Consider the following 12,288-nt stretch of genomic DNA (forward strand, 5'->3'; position numbering starts at 1 on the left):
TTCCAGTAAACCATTTTACAGAAAAGTAAAACATTTTCCCGAAATCATTTTACGGAAAATATTTTACTGACAATCAAACAGACCCTAAAACTGAAAAAGAACATAATGGTCCCTGCCCCCTGAGTTCACATTATAAGTGTAGTCTTTATGGTCGTTGTCTAAGTTTGTACCGATTATAGTGAAAACCAAAAATGGGTAAATTGTACTACTAGTCACCTAGTTATTAGTATTTTTTTTATCACTAAATAATGAAAAGTTACAAAATGATTATCCATTTAGTTGACTTTTTCTTTTGTCATCCAACTATTTGAATTTTTCTTTTTCTGGTCACCCTCGTTAATGGAATTATAACAACTTTAACCCTTGAAATTTATACATTGTGTCAATTTAGTCTTGGTTTCAAAAAATCAACCTTCAACATTTACGCATTTTGTAATTTGGTGTTTTTGTCTTTTTGCAGTTCTACTTTTATTTGTGACATTAAAGGTTAATTTTAAAAAAAAATGAGAAAAGATGAAAATCATTAACTTGGATTTTTTAGTGTTTCCTTTTCTAGTATATTTCCAATCAAATTTAGTTGATAGATTTATTTATTTTTAACTTTTTAGCTGAAAGGGTTATAAAGAAAAGTAAAACTGAAAAAGAAAGACCACATTACATAATCTGTAAAACTAAATTGACACATTGTATAAATGTTAAGAGTTAAAGTTATTATTATACCAATTTTAAAAATGATTTTGTCATCTTCCCGTATGGCTAGTGACAAAAATTTTTTTTTTTTTTTTTTGCCTTGAAACAAAAACAGAAGGGAGTCAAATGAGGCATGTTGCCTTTGTTTTCATTAATGGAAATGGTGTTTTATTTATTTGAATAGTCTCACTTATTCTAGAATTACATAATTTCATTGACACAAGCAATGTCTCCATCTTTATTGTGTGTATTTACTTATAATAACAAGTTTTATTCTATTTTGATACTCATTTGACCCACTGGTCCCAATTTAGGGTTCAGCTAAACTAGGAATGTCCTACATGGCTGCAAAAAGTTTAGCAGTCAAAAAGGGGAACCAGTGTGCTACATTTAAATGGTATTGTACAGTTAAGTACAAATTTATATACTTTAGTTCTCAGATTGGTCCTTACAGTGGTACTTAAATTATTAAATACAAGCAATGTCATGTTTTTGTTCGTCCGTATTTTTTTGGGTAAATTAGAATAAAATTAATAGTTTATATACCACTTATGATAAAAAAAATCTTTAAGAATTTGAGTATAATTCAAGGAACAATTTATTAGTAAAGCTTTTATAAAATAAAAAGTAAATTGGGGGAGGATCGGGATTTGTGTTCCTAAACACATCTTTTAATAAGTAGTGCTAGTTTAACATTACTTTTCAAGAGTGACGCTCAAAAGGGTTCTTTAAAATGTTTGTTTAAAATTTAAATGTTTAGTATGAGTTAAATTACTATTTGGAGTCTAGACTTGACAACTTTTAAAAGTTAGGGTCTAAATTTTTTTGTCTAAGTTAAGCCTTGAACGTGAAAATGTTCTTAAATTGGGGTTTGAACTTTTTTATTATCCAAGTTAAGTCTTGAATTTAGCAGTTTTTACCACATTAGGGTTTGAACCCTTTTTATTATTATTATCTAAATTAGTATTTGAAAACTCTAAAGTTCAAGCCTCAATACGAGAATAATTGCTAAATTCAAGGCCTAAATGTTCAAAACTCAATGTAAGAACAATTGTCAAGTTTAGAACTTGACTTGAAAAAAAAACCAAGCTATAATATGAAAAGAATTGTTAAGTTAATATCTCAAATAGTGATTTAATCCGTACAATCTTGTTGTGGAATAATCTTGGAATTTTTTAAAATATATGAGAATGATTTTGAAATGCCTTGTGGAAGACAGATAGTTGACTAGTAATCCAAAAAGTGAAAAAAGTAAATTTGCTTGAAAGCGAATGAAAATGAAATATTGAAGAAAAAAGAAGGAACTGCGGTGGCTAGTTACGCGCTTGCAAAGTCAGACCAGGTACTCTTATTACTGTCTTTTAATGACAAAACAATGACCACGAATGGCTTGATTCAGTTTCCTCGGTGAAGTCGTGTCCTAATTTAATTAAGCACTGTGATTATTTCGAAACAACCAATTAACTTTTTTCCCTTAAGGTTTAAATTCATAATCTTATGTTTATAACCCTTTAATAAAAAACTTATTGGTAAGTGCTTCACATTTTACAACTCACATAATATTAATAGAAAGGGAAGGAAAGGAAATGCCAAACCGTCCAAAATAATTAGAATAATTGATTTTTTTTTGGTTAATGTATACTTTGTCACTGAATTTCGCCCATCATATTTAGTTGGTATTTTGAATTTAAAATTTGTCACATTTTGGATGATACAAAGCTGTTATAATGTGATGATATGGTACTTACAGTTAATAGTACGATGATTCGAAATTTTGACAGCCTTTTCCCATTTTGACATGCTTAACTTTTGATTAAATCTCATTAAAGAAGTAAACGTAGAGATATTCCATGACCAACATTTTAAAATAATTATCATTGTTTGCTCATGTAACTTGGAGGGGAAGGGAAAAGTTTAAAGTGTTAGAAGTTGCTTATTTTTATCTTTGTCTCTCCAAGTGATTTGAGGTTGTTGTAAAACCTGCTAATGGTGGGATTATTGAGATTATTTATCAGAGAATTTTGTGCAGATAATTTCAGCATTTAATTCAAGTGATAAAGCTTTATCTTGTGACAGAAGATTGTGCTATTCATGGCCTATATATTGGCAACTTAATGGCAATATTGGTGAACATTTTTTTAAATGTTTTTGGAGAGTTTTATTGAATGTATTGTAAGATATTTTGGAGAGAGTGATTTGTAATAATTTGGGTTTAATATTGGGATTATAAATTTATATTAGTGTAAGAGTAATTGAGTTTTAGCGATGGTTGATCCAAACAAATTGTAGAATAAAATCATTTTAAGAAAAACTCTGTCTAGAGTAGAATTATGTTAACAAATATTGTCTGTTATCTCTTCTTACTTTACATATTGCTTCTTTCTATCTTTAATTGTTTTTTTGTATGATTATGTCCCAAATTTTTGAACGGATGCAAATCGAAGCTTTTTATATATGAATTTATAGAAATATTATTTTAAATTCAAAATAAATATCAACAAATGAATATTCAAACAAACCAAGCTGCAATAGATTTTTCATTTTTCAAAGACACTATTAAGAGACATTTCAAGATTGAAAATACCATCGCTCTCTACACTGCAAATGTAGTGATTTGCCAAACTCTATTTTACGCGTTTGCAAAGTCAGACGGGTAATCTTTGAGTTTACTTTTAACAGTGTGTTTAGAATAGCTGTTACTGTACGTGGTTGGTTTGGTTTCCATGGTTTGAACATGTCCGAATTCAAGCAATGTCATTTTCTACAATTCCTAGAGCTAGGGGAGCTATTTCTCACCGCAAAAGCTTCACTTCCATTGTAAGAATTTACCCTTTTTTATTTTAATTTCTGATTTTCGATAATCACAGCAGATTTTGATTAAATTTGGATTTGAGTTGAATCAGATCCTTAAATGGTTACAAAATTCTACAAATGCTGATTTGTTTATCCAAAGATTTAAACTTGAGATATTACTTAAGGAATTACCATTCGATCCCACGAACGTTAACCCTTTTTAAATTGACATGATGTGTAGGGTTTTAAGACAATTGACCCAAAGTTGTATTATTACAGGGAGGTCCTATGTTTAATGGGTTAAAGCTTCTTTAGAAGATTCAATTCTCAAAGGAGATAAACAAGTTCTCTACTCAGCATAGCTACTTAATTTCATGCTCTCTTGTAAGGAACTTAATTTCATTTTGTTGAGCGGGATCGACTCTTTCGAAAGAAGTATTCGAAGTGTCATACTCAAGAATGCCGATTGGATCCCTCAACAATGGGAAGTATTGTTTCTTGGAAAGGGTTTCGTCTCCCACTCCGCAAAAAGCTGTGTACGGTTCACGGATTTGAATCCCACCAAGGGTGAGACACTCACGTGACCTCTTGGTGAGTGACCATATGCCCATGTACGGTTGAGGCACTCCCCTCCGTGAACCATACATGGCTCTTCGCAAAGTGGGAGACAAAACCCTCTTCCGGGGGCAAAACCTTCTGTTGTTGAGGGATCGGATCGGTGTCCTCGAAAACGATACTTCGAAGATTTTTCCTGGAGGAGTCTTCTCAACACATTTTCATTTTTTTATACAATTAAATCATCATATGCTTTTTGGGTCTAATTGTGATATTAATCCCTTTATTAAGCTGAAATTTAAAGTTTAATCCCTCAAATTTAATTTAGCATAATTTGATCTTTCTATACGATTATTAGTAGGTTCAAATAATAAAAATGTTATTAAAGTGATGGCATGGATTTTCAAGAATCTATAAATCAATTTAATGGTAACCGTTAACACTGTTATCAATTTAAATTTACTAAAAACATCGTGAAAAGTAATGAATCAAATTATGTCAAATTAGAAAGATTAAATCTTAAATTTCAATACAATAAAAGGACTAAAATTATAATTAGACCATTTTATTTGGTACATGAAATCTGTGACTAAGCTCATTATCTTAAAATTATGGTCTTGGCTAGGTCCAACCTGAGACACTAAAAACAGTGCAAGACACCAGTGCCAGGCAATTTGAATTGATGTGAGCACAGAGAGTCCTGAAACCAAGTTTGCTGATCTTGGTGCGGATTCCCTCTACACGGTATATTATTTTCCGCTCTTTTACCCAAATAGCCCAAAAAAATATTATATTTACAAAAATAACTCAAGTTTAAAAATAATCATCAAAATAACTTAAAATAAACAGTAAATACTCTTTTTTTGCACAAATGATTGTCTAATCATTGTGTCAGACTTAAAAAAATTATTTTTTTGGGTTTTGGCCTGTCAATGGCCGGAAACCATTTTTTTTAAAAATTATATAATACTGATATACGAAAAAGAAAAAAAAAGAAAAAAAATTTGGGTGTTGGCCTGTCAATGGCCGGCACCCAGTAAACAGTAAATTTTTTCCTTTTTTCGTGTCGAATCGATATAAAATACAAAAAATTTAAAAAAAATTTTTGGGTCTTTGGCACATCAATGGCGGCACCGATGAACGATGAATTTTTTCTTTTTTTCGTGTCAGAATCGGATATAAAAATACGAAAAAATAAAAAAATTGGTCTTTGGCTTTGTCAATGGCGGCACCGATGAAACGATAAAATTTTTTTCTTTTTTTTCGTGTAAGAATCAAATATAAAATACGAAAAAATAAAAAATTTTGGGTCTTGGCTTTGTCAATGGTCGGCACCCGATTACTGATAAAAAAAATCTTTTTTTTCGTGTAGAATCGAGATATAAAATACGAAAAAATAAAAAAATTTTATAGGACTTGGGGATTTTAATATATAAACTAAATTCTAAATTTACAAAAAAATATATAGGACTTGGGGGATTTTAATTTTGTAATAGTAAATAGGAGGAAATAGAAATTTTTTTTACTTTTTTTCATATTTTTATATCTAATTCTGACACGAAAAAAAAATTTACTGTTCACTGGGTGCCGGCCATTGATAGGCCAACACCCAAATTTTTTTTTTTTCCTATTTTATATCTGATTCTGACACGAAAAAAAAGAAAAAAAATTTACTGTTCACTGGGTGCCGCCAACGATAAACCGACCAAAAAAAATTTTTAAATTTTTTTCGTATTTTATATCGACTCGACACGAAAAAAAGAAAAAAATTTTTTTTCTTCGGGTGCGGCCATTAATGTGCCAAAGACCCAAATTGTTTTTTTCTTTTTCGTATATCAGTATTATATAATGTTTAAAAAAAAATAAATGGGTTTCAGCCATTGATAGGCCAAAACCCAAAAAAAAATTTTAAATTTGACACAATGATTAGGCAATTATTGGTACAAAAAAAGAGTGGATACTGTTCATTTTAAGTTATTTTAGTGATTATTTTTAAACTTGAGTTATTTTTGTAAATATAATATTTTTTTGAACTATTTAGGTAAAAGAGCCTATATTTTCTTTTTGAGACGACCATACACTTAATAAATTTAAAGTTTGAATCTCAACATTTACTAATAATATTTTTGAAATGAAATCATTTCAGGTGGAGATCATGATGGCATTAGAGGAACAATTCGGAGTTTCGCTCGAAGAAGGTGGTGCTGAGAACATCGTGACCGTCCAAGACGCCACGGGCTTGATCGAGAAAGTGAAGGTTGCTGCTGCATAGGTCACACTTAAAATACAAACCCCACAAAAATAAGAGTGATAAAATTTTTACAACAAGGTGGCATTTTTCATTTGGACAAGAGGGCAATTTGTTTGGTTGTAGGTGTGGGTCTTAAATTGTAGCCTCACTTGTCTCTTTGTTCTTTCAGTTAAAATAATAAAATAACCAGATGATTGTCAAAGTTTTAAGTTGTAAATATGTATATTATACTCCAATGGCTGCAATTGTTATACTTGTTTAGCACCACACCAAATATAGGGGAGAGTAAAAAATCGGTTTTTTTCGGTTTTGATTTAGTCAGTTGGGGCAGTTTTGTTAGTTTCGTCATCGGCTTAGATAATTTGGTTCTCCGAGTTTTTGAATTTCAGGCTCGAACAAATCGAAAAACTGACTTTACATTCTATTATTTTTTTAATAATTTAAAATATAATTATTTTTATAGTATATATAATAAATATATTAGTTTTTTAATTATTTAAAATTTGAGTTTATTTATTGAATTCGATCGATTTTATCAAAAAGAGTCTGTGTTTAAATCAATTAAATCGATTTTAAAAAACCAACTGGGTAAAGCGATTGCTTACCTGTGATCAAATGTCATCTTATATGGAAATGATATTAATAAAATCCTTTCCTTGGCCTTAAAAGGCTCAATCAAGTAACTTTCAATAAATCTATTTTAAGCTACTAGAATTTTTAGTCGAGTTAATAAATTTAATTTTAATATTTTGAATTAATCAAGTTGTTAAGTACAATTTAATTGAATGAATTTGTTTGAGTTGAATTAAAAATATATTAAAAGATTAAATTAAAATATTATTATTAATATGATTACATAAATTTGAGACATATCTTTTAAAACAAAATAAGACAAAAAGAAAGGAGATAATTAATATCATAATCTTGATTTAGTAATTTTAAAATTTTTATAAGTATTTTGATTTTTTAAAATATTATTATGAACTTTATGCCATTTGTTTTGGGTGGCCCAATTTATTTATTTTTTAAATTCATTTATTAAAATTTTACTAAGCGTGGAAAAAACAATTGATAAAGGAAAAAGAACACATATCTATAATATGCAAAACATGCTGCTTCATTAAAAACCTTACCAGAAAAAACTAGTGGGATAAAACTTTCATAACCATTGTGAGGACTTAGCGAAAAACTTTATTTCTCTTATTTCATTTTCGCAAAACTAATCATTGTACCCTCACTAGCTTTATACATTTAGATATTTGGACTACTAATCCAATAAATTTACGAATTTAATTTTAATTGAATTACATATTTCTATTTTGACCAATTTATTCCATATATATTTCTTGACAAATTTATTCAATATTTTAATTTTCTTTTATTAACTTACTAATAGAATTGCACAAAACCGTTGTCGATAACTTTTCATTATTGTGGTTTCATATTTCTCATATTGACATAACTAATTGATATCTCTTTATATATTCCTGAGTTTTAATAATCAAATAAGTATTGGGTCTCTTTAAGAGCATCTGGCTCTACTAGAGGTGATCATGGGCGGGCCGGACCATAACAAAATTTTAAGCCCATTTTATAGGCGTTCGACTCGACCCAAAAAATGAGTCTAAAATTTTACCCAAGCTTGACCCGAATAAAAAAATTAAAACTTGAGCCCACCCCAGCCGTAGTAAATTTTTTTATATGAAAATAAATTTTAACAATATAATACATCAAATACACTAAAAATATTAAAATAAGTCTTTCTCAACAAATTGAAAATATATTAAAAAGATTTTTATACTTAACACTAAGATAGGTGCAACTTAAGAAGCAAATGCTTCTAAAATAGTAGCATTATAATATTGAAATAATAGCAAAACAGTGGAAAAACAACAATACTTTTTTTTTTTTGCAAAATTGGTTTAGGTAAGCCCGGGCCAAAAAAAGCTTACTCAACGCTCATTTTTGCCCAAGTCCATTTTTCGGACCTATATTTTTTTCCAAACCCTCCCACTTTTTAGGCGGGCCTTTAAGTTGAGTCAGGTAGCTCAACTCATGATCATGTCTAGTCTCTATTATATGACCATCTAAATTTATTATTATATTTTACAAAAATTTTCATCATTGGAACCAATTCTTCCATGCTTCACAAATGCATTACTTTTATTTATTATAATAGATTGTCCTACTAGGACTTTAACACATCAGGTAGCATATAAAACTTGGTTATTCCTATAAGGTTAGTAAATACATTTGGCGGTTAATTTACAATAAAATGAATTATCTTTTAAACTTCTTATTCAAATTATTTTCTATAAGGATCTAGATAATGATAATTTACCTAAATAATTATCTCATCTAGCTATTATTTCTCTCCCGGTGTTGAAAAAACTATCAAATTAAAGTACAAATCATGTCATAATTGTATCTCCAGTCCTTTAAAAATCTAATAATACAAAAGATTCATTTAATAGCTCATTATTTAATTCAACCATAACCAAACATGACATTAACTCATAATATATCTTGGAATCTTTTTCATAGTATTGAAATTGTAAGAGCACATTTGAAGCACAAAATTTGAAAAATTTTTATTTAATAAAGTCTCATTAGTAATATTCTCCCACATAAATTTAATTAAGAATTTATCATAAATATTGTAGAGTTATGCTAACTCATAATTTTAAAGTCTTTCAATAGTGACCCTCCAAAGTCTATATTTATAGACATAAGAAATATAAATGAAATAAAACTCTACTTCTAAAGACTATTAGAATTTTAAAGTAAATCAAATTTATCTTAATTTTGACGAAGATTCACTTAATAATAAAATGTTCATAACATTATAAAAATAGTTATAAAATTAAAAAAAAATAGCAACAACCCAAAATAATTAAAATGTTTATAGTATATTCCATCAAATTTCTTTTACTTGATCTAACAACCCAAAATTCTTGGATTATTTTGCCATGGTGACAGGCTATTACGAGCCCCTTTGCTTTAAAATTGTGTAGGCCCGAACTTCTCAACCCGGCCTGGTTCAGGCCCTTTGGGTTCCAATTTCATAGACCCATTTTCATGTGTCTACAATGGCTGCCACCAGATCACTCTTCTAGAAAGTCCAAGAATGGGAAAAAAGGAAATTGGAAAGGTAAAGGGTCAAAGAAGCAAACGCAAAACAAACAATGGCTGATTTGTTTATAGGCGTTTCACAGTCGTCTCTTCTTCATCTTCAACCAAAGCTTGCAAGTTTTCAAAGGCTTACCGGTGGCCCAAGATTTGCCGTAGCTAGCAACCGTCAGCTTCATTTCAGACGGTTGACTGTAACTGGGGTCGTATCTTCTGATTCCAAAGCACCCACGACTGTTACCAGCACTGTGGGTTCTGAAAAAGGAGGAATAGACATCGAAGTAGACACAGGAAACGGCGGAGGAGATAAATTTGACGACAGAAGCGGCGGCGGCGGAGACGGTGGGGATAACAGCGGCGGCGGAGGCGATAGTGAGAGTAAAGGAGAAGGGGAGTTTTCGGACGACGGTGGTAAGAAAAAGATGGCTTTGTCTATGTCTCAGAAGTTGACCCTTGGATATGCTGCACTTGTTGGAGGTAAAAATTCTTCACCTTTTCTTTTGCCTTATGCTTTCAGTTCTTGGTTCTTAGTGCTGATATTTGATTGGATTTTTCAGGGTAATTTAGGCAGAAATTTGGATTGGAGTCCAGTCAAGGGAATAGGACATCACCTTGACTGCTGTATTAGGGGAATTTTTTTAAAAAAAATTGGGGGACTAATTAAAATTTTTAAATTTTTTGTGAGATTAATGAGAATTTTCAAAATTTGAGAGGCTTAATTAAAATTTTCTAAAAATTTGAAATGAAAATTTCCAAAAATTAGGGTCCCCAGGCCTCCATAACGGTCCGACTTAGTGTATGTTTGTGTGTGTGTGTATAACTCTTGTTTAGTGAACTGGACCGTGTAAGAATCCTTATTGTGTGTTTCCTAGTCCTCATCCAGTGTTCTACCGTTGCCATTGCCAATTCACCAAAGGGTAGTTACTGGTGGTTGAAGCCAGTCATAAGGTTTGTATGTTGGCTTGGTTTGGTTTTGCAATGAAAGGTGACACTTACTATCGATTCAAGGTGACCGTGGGGTCTGACATTATTGTCTGGGGTTGACCCTTTTGTTTTCTTTTGTTGCTTTGTTGTTCTTGCAATGTAAAGTACCCGGTCTTGTCTAGGGCTCTAAGCATTAGAACCCTTGTATTGCTTCAATGCAAGGCACAAAAATGTGCTAGCCTAAGTGAAGTAAAACGCAATTTGTATATGTGTGGGTTTTGCTGTGTCTATGGACTATACATATATATAGCATAAGATATATATATAATAAACATTAAAGTCTGTATCTATATCTACAAAGCATGTAATTTTTATTGGTCAATAGACATGATTTCCTTAGAGTTCAAGTGCTAAAGTGCAGGCATGCCTAGGTGCTCACCTTGACAACACTGATTGAAACTCTGATATCCTTTTGTATATCAGTCTTTGATAATTTGCTGTGGACTTTAGAATGCAGATATTTCTTTTTGGATGAGGGGTATTTCTTATTTTTGTTAATGTGTATATGTATAGTGGGTGGTGTTATGGGCTATGTGAAGAGTGGCAGCCAGAAATCACTTGCGGCAGGAGGATTGTCAGCTGCAGTGCTCTATTATGTTTATACTCAGCTTCCCACAAATCCAGTTTTTGCCTCATCCGTTGGGCTTGGTAAGTCACTCTCTTTTTATTTTCCCTGCTATTGGCATTTTTGTGTTGGGTGTTTATGTTGCTAAAGTTGATTAGTTTACATTTGAAATAATGAGGTTAGAAGAGATGAGGGTAAGATTGATTTTTGCTTTTGTGGAAAGGAAAGGGGAGAGAGTTCGGGTTTATTGGGAGAAGAAAGAAAGGGAGATACCTTCAAAGTTCAAGTTTACACATCAAGTGATGATTTTAGAAGAGATATGGTCTGCCAATTAGTGTTGAACTTGCTATAAATGTTGAATTCCAATTAGCCCTTTTGTTATTCTGTAGAGTGCCGATAAGAATAAATTTTCGGTTTGGGAAAGGAAAACGGGAGAGAGAGTGAGAGGAAGGGTTGGTATTCGGTTTTATTGGGGGTAAGAAACAGAAAGAGACATGCCTCTGAAGTTCTTTTCGCAATGCATACTAAGGTAGTAGTTAACTGAAAGTACCAACTACTACCTTGAGATAGCAGCTCAAATTCTAAAGGTGCTTCTAGTTGTTGACTTCGATAATCTTTTAAGTTTTCATTTGAATGTTAATTACCATAAATAGAGTTTAGCGTTTTATCTTCTCGTTTCATTTTTTGTTTTAGCTCCATAAATTTTAACCCTATTTCGCATTAATGATATCTGATTTGAAGGTATATCTGCTGCACTTTTGGGAGTGATGGGTTCCCGTTTCAAGAGGTCGGGAAAAGTCTTTCCCGCTGGGGTTGTATCACTCGTATCACTTGTGATGACAGGGGGCTACCTGCATGGCATCATGCGGAGTATGCACTAGTGAAATGCAGTGGTGATGGCAATGTTAATTGAATTACGAGCTTGTTATGTTTAGAGAACTTGGTGTTTAGGTATACAGCTATATTTAATGCTTTGCTATGTCAAACTTTTTAATTGTGAACCTTTTTAGACTATCGGCATCGAGTGATGTGTTTGGACAGAAGGTTACTTTTGTATCCAAATGCCTTTTCCTCTTTGTTTATGTGATGCGAATTATTGAGGATGAGGTTAGCCAATAAGAAATATTGTATGCGTTTTCGGTTTTGAAATTTTGAGACTTGGGAAAATCATGCTTAATATTATCTAAAGGTATTCCGGATCATGTCAACTGAAAAGTTAGTATTACAAGAATGCCTCATTTAGAAGAAGTTAGAACCCTTTAATCTTTGGTCATAGAATGCGACTTTGATCAGTCATAAAATCTCATTTTTTTCGTTATAT

The 12,288-nt window shown here is 31.3% G+C and overlaps 1 protein-coding gene and 1 pseudogene across 1 annotated transcript; both read left to right on the top strand.

The window, feature by feature from the left end:
* The first annotated feature begins 4,128 nt into the window (after positions 1 to 4,128).
* LOC105803189 (uncharacterized) lies at positions 4,129 to 6,310 on the top strand (annotated as a pseudogene).
* Positions 6,311 to 9,424: 3,114 nt separating this feature from the next.
* On the top strand, positions 9,425 to 12,116 carry LOC105799707 (hypothetical protein). Its single transcript, XM_012630430.2, has 3 exons — positions 9,425 to 9,895; positions 10,916 to 11,050; positions 11,709 to 12,116. Exons 1-3 carry the CDS (start codon positions 9,475 to 9,477, stop codon positions 11,846 to 11,848), a joined length of 696 nt encoding a protein of 231 aa, XP_012485884.1. The 5' UTR covers positions 9,425 to 9,474; the 3' UTR covers positions 11,849 to 12,116.
* The last annotated feature ends 172 nt before the right edge of the window (positions 12,117 to 12,288 follow it).

Source organism: Gossypium raimondii, chromosome 7 (assembly GCF_025698545.1).
Source record: "Gossypium raimondii isolate GPD5lz chromosome 7, ASM2569854v1, whole genome shotgun sequence".
Classification (NCBI taxonomy): domain Eukaryota; kingdom Viridiplantae; phylum Streptophyta; class Magnoliopsida; order Malvales; family Malvaceae; genus Gossypium; species Gossypium raimondii.

Coding starts and splice junctions, on each gene's coding strand:
- LOC105799707 (XM_012630430.2), top strand. CDS start 9,475: ATGGCTGATTTGTTTATAGGCGTTTCACAGTCGTCTCTTCTTCATCTT. Junction 9,896..10,915: donor ATATGCTGCACTTGTTGGAG/GTAAAAATTCTT, acceptor GTATATGTATAG/TGGGTGGTGTTATGGGCTAT. Junction 11,051..11,708: donor TGCCTCATCCGTTGGGCTTG/GTAAGTCACTCT, acceptor TCTGATTTGAAG/GTATATCTGCTGCACTTTTG.